This window comes from Trichoderma virens, assembly GCF_000170995.1.
Source record: "Trichoderma virens Gv29-8 chromosome Unknown TRIVIscaffold_89, whole genome shotgun sequence".
NCBI lineage: Eukaryota > Fungi > Ascomycota > Sordariomycetes > Hypocreales > Hypocreaceae > Trichoderma > Trichoderma virens.
Window position 1 is genome coordinate 217,677 of NW_014013660.1, and position 14,893 is coordinate 232,569.

The 14,893-nt window shown below is 53.1% G+C and overlaps 5 protein-coding genes across 5 annotated transcripts; 2 read left to right on the top strand and 3 right to left on the bottom strand.

Moving 5' to 3' along the window:
* Window positions 1-233: 233 nt before the first annotated feature.
* TRIVIDRAFT_42099 (uncharacterized protein) lies at window positions 234-835 on the top strand (the record flags this gene model as incomplete). Its single annotated transcript, XM_014095692.1, has 2 exons — window positions 234-266; window positions 380-835. 2 exons carry the CDS (start codon window positions 234-236, stop codon window positions 833-835), a joined length of 489 nt encoding a protein of 162 aa, XP_013951167.1.
* A 760-nt stretch (window positions 836-1,595) lies between these two features.
* TRIVIDRAFT_42176 (uncharacterized protein) lies at window positions 1,596-2,916 on the bottom strand (the record flags this gene model as incomplete). The annotated part of the gene is made up of 2 exons (XM_014095693.1): window positions 1,596-2,627; window positions 2,848-2,916. 2 exons carry the CDS (start codon window positions 2,914-2,916, stop codon window positions 1,596-1,598), a joined length of 1,101 nt encoding a protein of 366 aa, XP_013951168.1.
* A 1,478-nt stretch (window positions 2,917-4,394) lies between these two features.
* Window positions 4,395-5,552, top strand: TRIVIDRAFT_42518 (uncharacterized protein; the record flags this gene model as incomplete). The annotated part of the gene is made up of 2 exons (XM_014095694.1): window positions 4,395-4,534; window positions 4,631-5,552. The coding sequence occupies 2 exons, from the start codon at window positions 4,395-4,397 to the stop codon at window positions 5,550-5,552; spliced, it is 1,062 nt and encodes a 353-aa protein (XP_013951169.1).
* Window positions 5,553-6,184: 632 nt separating this feature from the next.
* TRIVIDRAFT_41678 (uncharacterized protein) lies at window positions 6,185-7,901 on the bottom strand (the record flags this gene model as incomplete). The annotated part of the gene is made up of 3 exons (XM_014095695.1): window positions 6,185-7,573; window positions 7,651-7,730; window positions 7,805-7,901. The coding sequence occupies 3 exons, from the start codon at window positions 7,899-7,901 to the stop codon at window positions 6,185-6,187; spliced, it is 1,566 nt and encodes a 521-aa protein (XP_013951170.1).
* A 2,301-nt stretch (window positions 7,902-10,202) lies between these two features.
* TRIVIDRAFT_14632 (uncharacterized protein) lies at window positions 10,203-11,635 on the bottom strand (the record flags this gene model as incomplete). The annotated part of the gene is made up of 3 exons (XM_014095633.1): window positions 10,203-10,279; window positions 10,337-11,381; window positions 11,438-11,635. Coding segments are annotated over 3 exons (1,320 nt in total), but the record flags the coding sequence as incomplete, so codon positions are not given.
* Between the last annotated feature and the right edge of the window lie 3,258 nt (window positions 11,636-14,893).

The following is a 14,893-nucleotide window of genomic DNA, read 5'->3' on the forward strand; positions in this document are numbered from 1 at the left end:
GGTCGTGTGCGCCACAGGAAATGCAGTGGGTTTCAGAGGAGAAGCCACTAATCGGCCATTGCTGCAGCGCCCAGACAAGGCAGCCAATGGCGCGCCACGATAGCGATAACACACCAAGCTCTCCAGCACCAGCATCGCAGCCTCGTCCTGCAGTGACAACCAACACTTGATCCTCCATACATCGTTTTTCTTTCCAAGCTGCAACTCCTCTAACCAACCCAATCTCGCCAACCATGACTACAAACGTCGTTCTAGAAACCTCAATGGTAATTCCCCTCCTCCCAATTCCTCCCATCTCCAACAACAAACCAAATCACAGCCAAAAGCAAAAAAAAAAAAAAAAAAAAAAAACTTACTGACCCTCAATCTCTCTCTCAAGGGCAACATCACCCTCGAGCTCTACACAACCCACGCCCCCAAGACCTGCAAGAACTTTGCCACCCTCGTCACTCGCGGCTACTACGCATCCACAATCTTCCACCGCGTCATCCCCGACTTCATGGTCCAGGGCGGCGACCCCACGGGCACCGGCCGCGGCGGCTCCTCCATCTACGGCGACAAGTTCGAGGACGAAATCGACCCGGCCCTCAAGCACGCCGGCGCGGGCATCCTCAGCATGGCAAACGCCGGCCCCAACACAAACGGCTCCCAGTTCTTCATCACGCTCGCCCCTACGCCCTGGCTCGATGGCAAGCACACCATCTTTGGCAGGGTCAAGAACGGTCTTGGCGTGGTGAAGCGCATGGGCATGGTGCCCACGGGGCCAGAGGATAGGCCTGTTGAGGAGGTTAAAATTTTCAAGGCGTGGGTGGTGGATAATGAAGAACAGCTTTGAGAGGCTTCTAGAAGTTCAGATATTCGGTCGGCAGGGAGTGGCATTGTGAAAAGGAAACACGAGTACGATCATCTGGATGCATTTAACGCGGGCTTTTACATATTATGTGCATTCAGATGTTCATGTATATATGGCTTGTGGATTGGCATAGACGGCACGGCATGGCGTTTTGTTATTCTTGCTATTATTTTATTTGGGAAAGCTATTCACCCATTTCTTCAACCCACGCGTCAAGGGCGAACCAAAATGACAATGAAACACCATCAAAAAGCATTTCACGCGACAGTAGACTGCACAATAGAGCTGAATACAAAAGAATGGGAAAAGGAAAAGAAGGAACCTCCTTGGTTTATACATACAGACTTCATTAACCTAGCGCAAAAAGAAGCAATGAACTGAAATCATGATGCAAAGAATCGTTTTCCCCCCCAACGCCAAAATTCCCGGTTTTCCTCGGGATGCTGGTTGTATCGTCGTCTTTATATAAAAGCCAGTCAGCCAGCCCAATAGCCAACCTGCCCCCAGAGCTGCGAAATCAAAAAAACGCAAAGCAAGCAGTCTGGGGGTTCATTTTTCCGTTTTTCGTTTTCCTCTCTTGTATCTCTGAAAGAAAAGGAAGTAATAGTAGTAATACAGTATCCATGGATATCAAAACTCCAAAGGCCCTCCGCTTCGAGTCTATCCCGTATCCAATCTGCCGGTAGTGATCACGCAGAGCAGAAGCAAGCATGATTTCCAGATTGCTTGATTTGGCCCCCCCTTAATGATGTCCAGCAGGTGGGGAGGAGAGCGTTCCCGACGACTCGGATTCCCCATCGATATCTCGACCGTTCTTCGACATGGGTGAGCTCAGGGCCGGCTTGGTCACCTTGAGCTTCTTGATCGGGCTCTCCGTCTTGGACTTGATCTTATTCAGCACCTTTGGCGAGGGCACGTCGTAGTCGGCCTTTTGTTCCTGGCTCAACGAGCTGCTCTTGATCTTGTCCTTTTTCAAAGAAGGCTTCGTCTTAATAATGACCTTCTTCGTCTGGCTGTGTTTAATCTTCTTCTTCTTGGGGCTGGTTTCCGAAGAGGAGTCGTCGTCGCTCACATCTCGCTTCCTGGGGCTCTGTGCCCGAGACGTCGGCGTAGGCGTGGCCTTCTGAGAGGGAGGAGGCGTCGGCTCGTTCTGGGAACCACTGCCATTCATCCTCTGAGCGGCTGCTCGACTGGCGTTGCGGCCACTGTTGCCAATGCACGATCCCATGTGATTATTCAGCCGTGTAACCAGGATGCACCTCTTGCACTTGCTGCAAGTTGCAGAAGGGAACGAGAGAACATTGGGAGGGCGTTGTTCGGGGGCATCCGATCCGTCCTTCTTGTCCATGTCCTTCTTCTTCTTGCCCCTTCCTGGGCCTGGTCCAACCCAGCTCTGGCCGTAGATGTCGCACCCAGGCTTCTCGATGAAGGGGTGCTTCTTGCAGTAGACAATCGTAGGGTCGGGCTTTCGGGCGCCTTTGCCGTCGGTTGGATAGAGCAGTCGCGGCAGATGGCATCGGGGACACAGGATATCCGCCGTTGTCTTAAGAGGGTTGCCCTTTAGGAGCACCTTGCCGTCTTCGTAGATGGCGGCATCCGTTTCGACTCGCACATCGGGAGCTGAGTCGGGAGTCGAGCTCTCTGAGGCATCCGAGGCCAGCTTCTCTACCCGAATGGCAGCGGTTGTCGCCCTCGCCGTCTTCTCCTCTCGATGCGTCTTCATCAACAGGTCCGACACGATGTTGTATAGCATGTCATCGAGCACCGAATGCGCCTATAGCGACGAGACAGGGAATTGTCAGCAGCAGCATCTCACCGAAGAGAGCATTTCCAAGTTTGATTGGTGATGCACGCATGCAGCAGACTGGTCCTCGTCCGCAGGACACGGGCAGCGGGCAAAACGCAACGCCAGCGCCGAGGCTCTGGACCCAGCCAAAGTGGTGCCTCGCAGGCAACGGGTGGGAAATGGGAATTGCATCAGATCGACGACTTACCAGCTTATCCATGCTGCCAGCATCATCCCGGGCACGGATTATGCCCGCCCGACCCGAGGCTGAATTCATGATGTGCCGCAGTAAGCCCTGGATAGGGGAGGAAGGGGTTTTAAAAAAAAAATGGTTCCAAGAGCTGAGGTGTGTGTGTGTGTGTGAGTGTCGGCTCTGTGCAACTTGGCGTCGTGTGATGGATGACCGAGCAATGCCGGGCGGAAAAGGCGGTCCCGGATTCTCGCCCCCGGTTGATCTGACGGAAAGGCTAAACAGAGGCAAACAGAAGCGATGGTCGACTGCACGTTGAGGATTCGAATCCGAACGCTGGTGCTAGCATCAAAGTACTTTTGGTAGTGGTGCGCCGCCGGCGGTTCTTTCGTCACTTTGCACTAAGCATTCCGCTGAGTAACTTTGGGGGGTTGGGCTGGCGTGAGCGAAGGGCGATCTTTTTTTATTGCTTTGGCAGCGCTGATATTCCCTCCCGAGCGATGGAAAAATAAAGCGATGGTTGGGAATTAATGTCCGCGCGCTCTCCTCTCCTCCTGTCTTGGCGACTTGGCTCTGCCCGGATTAATTGCAGTGGCTACGCAGAGGGAGATACTCTGCTGGCGCAAAGCCGTGAAGAAAAAAGGTGGATTAGAAAAGAATGGAGTGTCAAGGCGATTGAGTGCAGAATCGGAGTTTTGGGGTTTAGGAATCAAATGCACGCCAGCGTGCTGACTCTCCAGTGGCTGCTCTGCGCTGCAAAGTGATAACCGGCATGCCGCTAAGGCGCTTCGTGGTAAATAATTGCGGGATCCCCCCGTGGCAATTTTAGGCATTTAGGGGACGAGATGCCTTGCGCTGCAGCTCTCCAGCGGCTGGCTACCGCTGAGTTACAGCGCGCACAGGCCCTGTACTGTACGTTGCATCCATGTACCTTGTATCGATGTCAACTGATACTGTCCGCAGCCAACCAATATAGACAAAAACGCCCAGCCGTCCACCCCTTACATACAGCAAACGAGAACGGAAAAACAGGCGATGAGACGCCAAATCCGGGAGCCCAGATTGTAGATTCCAGATTGCAGATTGCATCCCCCCTGACTAGCCATGCGATGCGAGCCCAGCATCCCGCCCAAGTCCCCTGACGCGGAACATTTGCAGCCTTATCGCTGATAAGCACCCGCTGGAAATGGCCTCCCGCGAGCGCCGTTTGCAGCGGCCTCCACCAGTAAAGCCCCTGAACGCGCTGCGAGGCAAACGGACCTGGACCAAAGAAAAAAAAGAAAAAAACCTAGCCCGATTAAAAGCCAATCCAATCGTAAACCTTCAACAATCCTGCACCTTTTTCGTAATTTACATTCTTACGGCACTTCTCCGGAGGACGTGGCTCCCTTGACATTGATTCAACTACATTCTTTACAGGCCCTTTTTATAACCGGCAGGCTTCGCTCTCCGTCTTTTTGCCTTTGCAACTTTTCTTCCGTCCTGCATTTACATCTTTTTTACTGCTCTCATCACGCGCGTGAGCCTCTCTGGTTTCTCGGCCTCGGCCCATTTTTCTATTCATCATGTCACTCCCTACCACCGCCAACAAGCCCTCGCAAATGTCCATCCGATCCTTCTTCCAGGCCAAACCGCCGCAATACGCTCCGCCGCCTTCGAGCAAAAGCAACGGCTCGACCATCTCCCTCGCGCCGGCGCCTCCTCCGTCTCAATTGCAATCTCAGTCTCAATCACAGGCCCAGGCCGCCGAGTCCGCCCCGCCTCCGGATTCTGCATCCCCACACTCCGCCGCGCCGCCAAGTCTCTCTTCATCGCGAGCGTCACCTCCGGCGAATCGAGACCAAGGCCAAGATCATAACAGTCAAGCCTCAAAACACCCCCGGCTCCCTCTCGAAGCATCCATCCGTCCCATCACCACCGCCGACGTCAACGCCTTCCGCCGCCTCAACTCGCTGCTGCTCCCCGTCAGCTATCCCGAGACCTTCTACAACCGCGCCGCCGACCCCGTCACCGGCCGCTTCTCACGCCTCATCTCCTGGTCGCACCAGGGTGACGACCCCAAACCTGTTGGCGGCATCGTCTGCCGTGTCGAGCCCGACGTCGACGCGCGCGCCGCCGGCTCCCAGGTCGTCCAGAATATCTACATCCAGTCACTATGCCTGCTGTCGCCATACCGCTCCCTGGGCCTCGTCTCCGCCGCCCTCGACGACATTGTCGCCGCTGCTGTCACCGACCCAACCCTCAACGTCCAGACCGTCACCGCCCATGTCTGGACCGAGAACGAAGAGGGTTTACACTGGTATGAGGCGCGCGGCTTCCGCAAGCAGGAGCCCGCCATCCAGGGCTACTATATCAAGCTGCGCCCCGACTCGGCCTGGCTCGTCTCCAAGCCCGTCAGCGCCTCCGTCCTCAGCTCTCTCCCCTCTTCGGTGCCCCCGGTCTCTCGCCCCGACATATCTAGCACCACCGCTGCCGTGTTGAGCCTGCCGCCCATGGCAAGCCAGCCCCCCGTCAGGCCACCTGCCAGAGTCGCATCCGGCAAGTCGTTCCAGAACCAGCGGCCCGAGACGGAGTGGAATGATCTCCCTGCAGACATGGCGCCGTCTCTCCTTGGGCCGCCGAAGAATGGCAGCGAGCCGGGATCCGGCGCAAGCTCCAGGAGCAGCTCCACCGTAAGAAGGAAGAAAGATAGATCATACCCAGCTGCTGCATTTGGACAGTGAAGCGCATCACAATATAGAACTGCTAGGAAATCATGCATTATCTGATTGCAAGTTCGTCAAGGGAAAAGAAAGAGAAGAACAAAAAAAACACTCAAAGAAATAGACATGGAACCTTGGGAAGAATCTTAAACGAGCATCGTAGAATCTTTAATTACAATCAACTACTATCCATCCTTCCCTTCAAATAGACATCGCCTTCCGGCGAATCCCAGACAAGCTTTAAATCCAAAGACAAAAAGACCTGCTCTCTCCATATCATGCATGACATCGTACAAAATCGTCCCAACAGGAATCTTGATATACAGAAAACTTTTTGTCCACAAGTGCAAAGACGCCTCCTTTGGATATTCCCCGGAAAATGAAAAATGACCCAAATTATGAAACAACCCAAATGACAACACCACCTCAACACCATTTCTCCTCTTAATTCCTTAGGGTCCATGTATTATATCTGCTCCACAAAAATGCGGCAAGTGCGCCAACTCCGACGCCGGTGGCAACCAAGACTGGAAGGGATAACAATGAGGATTCTTCTACTGCAAAGTTTGTTAGCTAAAATGCAAAGGAAAACGGATGGGGAGAAAAGGGAGAATGCAAGGAAGACGAAAGAGGACAAAAATCTTTCGAATAGGTCACATACCAGGAGACTCGAAAGGCTGAGAAAGTCGGCGCTTGATATCCCGTCGCAGGTCAGCAAGGAAGTCTCCAGGCTTCTCCATCTTCTGCGCCATCAGAGCGATCAAAGCGGCACCAACACCGCTGCCGTCCTTGGCAATACCAATGCGGATCTTGTCCGCGCCGCTGGGGCCGATGCCGTCAATCGCGCGCAGGGCCTCGTAGATCATATCCCGGAAGAAGGGGTAGTGCTCTACCAAGCTGCCGTCCACGCCAATGTCGACAATCTCCTCGGCGGGATCATTCAGCTTTCCTGACTGGAGAACGATGGCGCCAATGGCGACGGCTGATAGCCTAGCCGCTCTGCGGACGACAGCGCCAGCAACGGCCTTGAATGCCTGTGCATCCTCCAGTGAGGGGGTGTACACCTGGAGCGTGTTCTCCAGCTCTTGTCGGATAGCCACCAGCTCGGGGGTGTTGTCGGCAGCAGCCACGGACAGGACGGCGGTGTCCAGTCCCCACTGGAACAGGAGCCCAGACTTGGGGCTGAGGTTCGTCGTCGTCGACCAGTCATTGGTGCTGGAGTTTGTGTCACGGAAGAGGGACGTCTCGTCGTCCTTCATCATGTCGGCAACCGCGAGTCGCACAATCTCACCCAGGAACATGCCGGATACACGCTTCTCGTACATCTGGATGCCCGGGTTAACACTGTCGCGATCCAGCGCTGCGTCCCAAGTAGTAGTAGGGAGAACGTTGAGCTGGTTGTCGAATGAGCCCCACTCAGTGTTGATGACCATTTCACCAGTTGAGGTATCGTACTCGCCCTGGATGGGCTTGGTAATGTTTGAAGTCTTCTCAATGTAGGCGCCGTTGGTTCCGGTGCCGAAGATGGCACCGAGGAGAGATCGGTGCTTTCCTGTAGATGTGTACGAACGCGCCATGAGGGTTCCCACAGTATCGTTGACCAAGGCAGCCACCTTGACGGGAAGATGAAGTCGGTCAATCTCGTCTTGGAGAAGCTTGCAGACATCCTTGCCAATTGCGTCCGGAATGTCGAAACCCTTGGTCCATCGGATAAGATTGCCCTTGTTGATGCCAAGCTGCTGTACGGGGAAGCTGAATGTGAAGCCGAGGCGGAAGATCTGCTCATCGCGATAGCCCTCTGGGAAGCTAGTCGTGTTGCGACGGTGGGCGGCGCTCTCAAAGTGCTCTCTGTGGTGCTCTCGGAGGAAGAGCTCAATTTGTTTCGCCAAGAAAGCGAAAAGGTCTCTTGCCGTCTTGGCCACCATGAGATTCTTGGGAATGGCAACCTTGCTGTAGGTCAGGTTGAAGGTGCTGTCGCCGTTTAGTGTAACGGAGCAAACGCGAAAGTTGGTACCGCCCAAATCAACAGCTAGATAAATGCCCTGCAAAAGAAAAACATCAATTTCGTCAGCTAGGCCGTCCCTCGTCAGCGAACTTGTAGAGCGGCGGGACAACTCACCTTTTCTGTGCCGTTCGGTACAGCAGTCACGTAGGAGGGAATCTGACTGAGACTGGTTCCATCCGCCTTTAATCCCTCGTCTGCGATGACGTTAGTGGTGAGCACACACACGAGCGACGACCAATGCGCCCGAGGGAATTGGCGCTGAGCTTACTGGTCTGCTTCAAATATTCTTGGACATGGCGGTTGAGGTCCTCGTCCGAAAACTCGAACTCGGACACAACCTTGTTGGTGTGCTCTGCTAGGCCCATTGTGAGGACTCGCGACGTAGGGGGTGAGAGTGCGTAAGGCGGCAGCGGGCAGATGAGCTCGTCGTGGACAGTGAGTTGCGAGGTCAGAGAAGAGAGAGAGAGAGGCCACAGAACGTTGGGATGGAGATGAAGGAGGGAGAAAAGCTGGCAGGCCCACGGCAGTTGGAGGATGGCAGATTGTATCTTGGCGTCATGGAGCAGCAGATGGGCCAGCTAGTTGTTATAAACATTAGCGAACCGGCCACAATCGTGCGTACAGTATACTTTTCGCGTGATTCCGTGGAAGCGCATTCAGAAAGCAAGCATGGATAGCACAGGGATTAGCCCCAACTCTGGGGACGGCGCGGGGCGTTTGGCCGAGAGCTCCATGCTTAGCGTAGCCTACCATTGAGCGTCTCCCGCATGCGTAGAGGCGGCGGGCGAATCAAGGCGTCGACACGACACGTCTCTCCACTCGTCACAAGGCTTGTGGGAAGCTCACGGCCACCGGAATATCCGTCCTGCTGGGCAAAAACTCTGGAATGTTCCTGTTCCCCAACGAGGCGGCATCCACTGAGGAGGAGGCTGTTACGTCGAGACGGGGCAAACAGATGGAGTAACGCGGGCAATGGGGTTTTCCAGAAGGCAGCCTGAGACGCCCGGGCAACGAACAAGAGGAACCATGACGCTCACTCACCGTGGACAGCACAGACAGTACGAGGATGGACAGCAGCCACACTCGACTGGCGACGGACAGTGTCGACTTCGGCCGTTCGTCTTTTCCTGGCACCACCCTGTCGCCGTGGCCGTCGCGCCACACGGCGCCGAGGCCTCGAACCTTGTCCTCGTGGCACGCCGTCTTGACGGTGGTATCGTGTGCAGCTAGCAACGCAATTACTATGTAAGCATTTCGGACCCCAATCCCGCCAAGCTTCTCCAATTTGCGCCGTCACTCACAGTACATGCTCCCACTTACACCCTCACGATTGTCTCCGGACAACAAGCTCGGGCAGTTGGGCGTGGAGAGACAAAGGCCATGGAGCCACCCGCATACGCAGCTGCGGAGCGAATGTGGCCCAAGCTGGAGACTCTGAAGAAAAGGGCCGTATACCGCGTATGTACTCCGTCCTGCGTACGAGGAGTCTCGTGGTAGAGAGAAAAGCGCGCGATTTTTGGCTTAGCAACTTAGTTGGGCTGGCGACTCAGCGTCCTTCCAGTGGCGTTCATCAAGTGGTGCTGCGGACTTGGCCCCTGTACCGTTTAATTTCCCCCCAAATGGCCCGAAGATGCAGGATGCAGGCACAGAGTGCCACTCCAACGCCAAACAGCCACCGCCGTCTCCTGGATTTGCCGGTGATGACGGGCGATCACGACGCTGCGATGGCACGGCCAGATGCAAAGTTTCGCCGAGTAGCCTTGCTGTTGACCCGGGAACCCTAAGCTGCAGAAATCTCTCGATCCCGTATACTAGCGTCAGGTGCAAATACTACTATGAGTATGTATCTACTCGTATATGACGCAAGGCAAAAAGCAGGCCGTCTTGACAAAATATCGAGCGAGTCCGACTTCGCAGAGGTTTGGCTGAGGATTCGATAGGGACAAGGCGGGCCAGACAGATAGAGCTGCAGGTAAGAAAGGACGCAATTTGTGCCGTGGCGGGTAGCAATGCCTTCGCGAGGAGAGATAAGACACCCAGAGGATCGAGTATTCCGGCAGACTCGTCAATTGTGTTCGGCTTCGCTTAGATAAGGGTCCTCGTCGATTCGATCTCACAAGACAAAAAAACGCCTACTCGATTCACAGAATCACGAACGAGAGGGGGAGCTTCAGCGGCCCGAGCCAGGAGCTGTCTTACTTGGGGGCCTTATATCATCGCGGCATGCAGAGAAAGATGGGGAACTCGCCTCCCTCAAAAACGAGCAATCAATTATTGGGCGCGGGGAAGCTGGTCTCTTTCGACAAAGCGACTGGTCTCCAGGTTTTTAAAAAGGCGGTATTCCGTAGTAGTATCCCCTCGCTCACCCACTTTAGCCTGACCCGGAGACCTTTTTTTTTTTTTTAATCCTACATACTGTACGTGTGGATAACTGGCCCATAGCTTCAGGCTCTTTCGAGTAGAGGCTGGACGGCATCGAGCCGCCACTACACGTCGTCGTACAGAGGCAATCGGACAGGCAGTCAGAAAATGGACCAGTGCTAGGCCAGATCGCAGCAATGTGGACAAGTGGACCAGCTTCCATAGGAGAAGCAAGAGAGGCCAGATGGCAAACACCTACCCTGGTTAAAAAAAAAATCAATATGGAAATAATATCCGCCTCAAGCCTGCCCCGAAATGACGAGAAATGCAACCAACAAAAGACCCGCGCAGAATAAGAAAACAGAGTTCCGATGTTCATCACCTAGGTGCCACAGAGTTTTAGAGAGAGGCTAAAACAGACGAAGTAGAGTTTTCTTACCGTCACGGTCCAGGCTGTGTGCAACAACCACGAAGACATTTAAAGGCAGCCTGAGAGCGCTATAGACTCCACCTCGAGCATAGTCGTCGACTACTCTGCTTTTGACAAGGGCCATTTTCGGAAAATATGCACCCACACAGGCTTCGATGACACAAAATGCCCAAAAGAGCACATATTCGTGGTCTACCACTGTCGAAACGGCGAATCCCCCAGATGTTATAGCAAATACGAACATGAGCGTGTTCAATGTGTTGTCATTCGAATACAAGGAATTCCGAACCGTCGTAATGTTGGATCCAGCCATCATGGCGCACATGAAACTCGAGAAGATGAGACCGAAAGGGAGCTCGTCCTGATGTCCCGATTTTACCCTCACACCCTTCAAGGCAGCTGACCAGAAAAACACGAAAAGGTACATTGGACCTTCGAAGCAACAAGAAACAAAGTTCACAGCCATAACCTTAGGGCTGGTTAATGCTGCAAGCATGCGATGCTTCAGCTTCCAAGCATCTGGGGTTTCCTTCGACGTCTCGATGCTACCATAGTTTTCACGCCACGTCGCCAAGATGAGCATGCTGGCCCCGATACAGCAGCCAAGGCTGGCAAGAAAGGGTCCCAGCCGAGAGTCGAACCATTGGACGAGGCAATTCCCAAGTACACCGGAGAATATTGCCGTAATACTGCTGGTGGTAGTCATGTTTGCAAAGACTTGGCTGAGAGAAACTATGCTCTCGTCAACTCGCAATAGATTGTATTCGGCAATCATCCAAGCCTCGAAGACACTAAACAACAATGTTGTAGCAATGCCCCCGAAGAAGCGGCCGAGATATAGGATGTTGAGGTTCTGGCTAAGCATAGTAAGGCATGTTATCCCGTAGCAAATGCAATATGCAATGCAGGCAGCCCGCCTCCCATAGCAATCCGCGAGCTGTCCTGCAAAGGTGGCGCTCACGGCTCCCGAAACAAAACCCGAGGCGTATAAAAGTGCGACTGTATGTTCTTCGAGTTGCTTTTCGTACTTGTAAATCGCGTATGTATAGGGTCCCTATATTGGGGTTTGTGTCAGGACAGTTTAGTTGGAGAAAAGTATTTTTTGCACACCTGAAGCCAATCTGCTGCGACCACTAAGGTGTATACAAAGAGGAATTGCCGTTGAAACTTTGTAGCAGCTGCTTTGCTTTCCTCATCCTGAGGGACACCACGACGCCGCCGCTGGTGGCACTGAGCGCGATGTCGACAGATGAAAGAACACAGGTTGACGACAACCAACACAACCAGGTTCACTTGATAAAAGTCCATTGTGGTTGGTTATGTGTCCTTCCCCTTCTCGTGCTTGAAATTGCTGAAGTTTAGAGGGCAACTCTAACTTTGTCAAAGGAACAAATCATGGAATTATGTGTAGTCCGGGCTACGTGGAGTTGTTCATGCATCGTTCTTTCCAGATCTATTACCGACTCGCACCAATCGCCTCTTGAGACGAGGCAGGTGCCCAAGCTGAAAGAGAAATGCAACATGAGGAAGGCACCTGACTAGGTACCTGTCTCTCTCTAACTGCCCGCGATACAATTGCCACTCATGATTCACCTCGTTACTATTTTCTTCTCGTTGCTTGCTACCTACCCTGGAATAGTGATGATTCGTTTAAGCGACACCGTTTCGCACGACAACGCCTTCACAAATATTGTCTATTGGCTGAATAGGTACTCTGTAGCCTAATGGGGTGTACTGGACTCACTCGTGTAGAGATTGTCTCCGAGCCGAAAGTTTGAGCTCATCTGTTTATTTAATAATTGGGCTGGCCATTTATACTTTCCATAGCAACCAGCAAAAAATAATTTGTGAACCAAGAGAAGAGAAGGGGGATAGAGGCTGAGAGATAGATATTCATCCCTACGGAGAGAATTCTATCACATGAAGCGAGAAAAAAGGTTTGAAGCACACACACAATATAGGAAGAGGGGAAAAAAAAAAAAAAGACTTTCCTCCATCGGTCAGTCAGTTCGCAAGAATAGAAAATATCTGTCTGTATGGAATGATGGGTGGGTTTTTTGCTCAAATGGGCAAAAAGATGCGACCTGTGTGGATCGAACACACGACCTTCAGATAACAGGCGATTGAAGTTATAGACTTCAGTCTGACGCTCTCCCAGCTGAGCTAAGGTCGCAAGCTATTTGTTGGGGCAAATGCGAGAGTTAGACGGTATTAGTACCATTCATTGCTGGTGAAAATTGTGTGGGGACGAAGGGTTTTTGCACCTAAAATTGTTTCCCTGCAAGTGAGGACAAAAACAGAAACAATAGCGGCGGCGGTGGAGACTCGTTGCGGCTCTGCACCGGCCCCTTGGAGAAGGATAAGCTTACACGTGATTGCAGATTGCTTTGGGGCATATTATTGAGCGAGCGAGGGACGAACGAAGTTCAGTACTATGTAGACGCGGATTACTAAATGAAAGACTCCCTATTTCAGGCCAGTCTATAAATACCGCCTATTACCACATGGGCTTCATCCTCATTCTCATCAGCGAGAGTGGACTTTCAGACGATTACTAACACTAACAATGCTCGCTGCACACAATTTCTGTCCTGTCCTGTCCTGTCCTTTCCTGTCACTATCAGACGCCCCACCGTTCTGCAGCCCGAACAACCCCGCCTTGCCCAAGGCAAAGTCCTACCCGCCAAGAGCCAAAAGTCCTGGGCTAACATTCTCTCCGATGCCCCTACAGACACGAGAAGAGAGGACTCTTGCCTGTGGGTGTGGCACGTTGCATTACTTTGTACTTTGGCTGCAGGTGCTACTGTATTGGGTCTATGTCCTCTAGGTTAGCAGCCCGAGGCCTCCCTCCCGGGATGGTGAATGGTGGGAGCTAATAGGGAGGGCTGGATGTTGGAATACGGCATGTGCAAGTATTTTGTCTCTCGGGCCATTTGGAAACAAGAGTGGGCGGAATATTTTATTTTTGCTTGACGCTTGGGTCGATTTGCGAGTGGCTTCGCCCCGCCACGATCAACGCCTCCACAAATCGCAATGCCAGTGGGAGTGCATACGAGAGTAGGTGCGACAAGTTGGTTGGCAGAGCCCACTTTGCCCACGCACGCACTCGCTGTGATATGCTGAGCGATTAGAAAGAAACGAAGCGGCGACTTTTTGCGTACTGTAAGTATTACTGTACAAACAGCATTGGATTTGTCACGCAGACAGAGAATGAGGGCATTCGCTCCCTTGGATTGCTTTTACATTCTAGATCTGGCCCATCTTTGACTGCATCGCTAGCAGATGGCAAGCTCGCCATTAGCCCCGCCACTGAACCATGCCATTGGCACACAGAGCTGCCCGATCCAATATTCGTGTTACTGCTGCTGCTGATCGCTGTCCGACTTTCTCAGCCGCACCTATTGCACAGGTACGAGGTAGGCCTATGAGAGGCCCTGGATGGGGCACCCTGGCTCTTACACGGCTGGCTAGACATCCATAGCTCCAGAAGAGCTGCATGTACGGAGTAGGAATGGCAATTGTTTTTTTTTGCACGCATAGAGGAGCATGAAAAATAGCAGAGGAAAAAAAGGGAGAGAGAGGAAGATAGCAAAGCAAAGAGGCACGGGGAGGCACGGAATGGAATCATGTCAGTGCTGTTAGCCTTTCGTGGGCCCCGGATCGAGCAAAGCTAGCGCGCGCAGTTGCTCAAATGTCTACGCAATACGGAGTGCATATATGGGGGAGAGGCGCCTTGACGTCAAGGCCGCGGGTGATTTCGTCTTGATACGAAGTACGAAGGTGTCTGTGTGATCCCAATCTGCGCTTCGACACGAGGGTGCATGTTGTATCGCAAAGTGGCATTTGGTAGTAACTACGGAGCCGGCCGTCGTCAATCGAAGCCATGTGCTGTCATCGAACGTCAATGTCAACGTCAGTGTCAGTGCCAGTGTTAGTGTCAGACGGTGTGGTTCTTGCTGGGGCTGCTTGCGCAAGGCACATCGCCAGCCCCAAGGCTTTCTCGAGCTGCGGCTCAGCCCTGCCCAGCAAAGGGCACGGATTGATCTTTTCTGAGGGCCGGTTTGCTGCTCGCGGCGCTGCACAGCCAAACTGCACCCTTGGCCGTGCTGCTAAATGCTGACTGCCAGGTCGGCTTGGCCCTATCCCAGCCCTGGTGGGCGTGGGGGAATGTGCAGTACGAGTACTTGTACAGTAATTCGGGTGCGGTACTTGCATGTAAGCAACGTACGAGCGAGAGCGCAAGTCCTGTGCCTTGTCCTGTGCAGTCCTGGGCTGTTGTTGGCTTTGGCCACTTCTTGGTAGGTACCTGGTAACAGGTAGGGGACTGTACCTACCTACTCCGTACCTTATCAAATCAAATCAAATCAAACTAAATCAAAACCAAACCAAACCAAACCGGTTGTGCGTGCGTCGTGCATTCTTCCCTCCAGTCCTTCTGCGCGCTGCTCCGTTTCCCACCTGCTAAATTACCCGCTGAAAGATTCCCGTCCTCCTTAGGACTGACTCTCTGCTGCGCGCGCCAGACACTAAAAGGCGCCAGACACTTCGCAACGGACCTGATCTTAC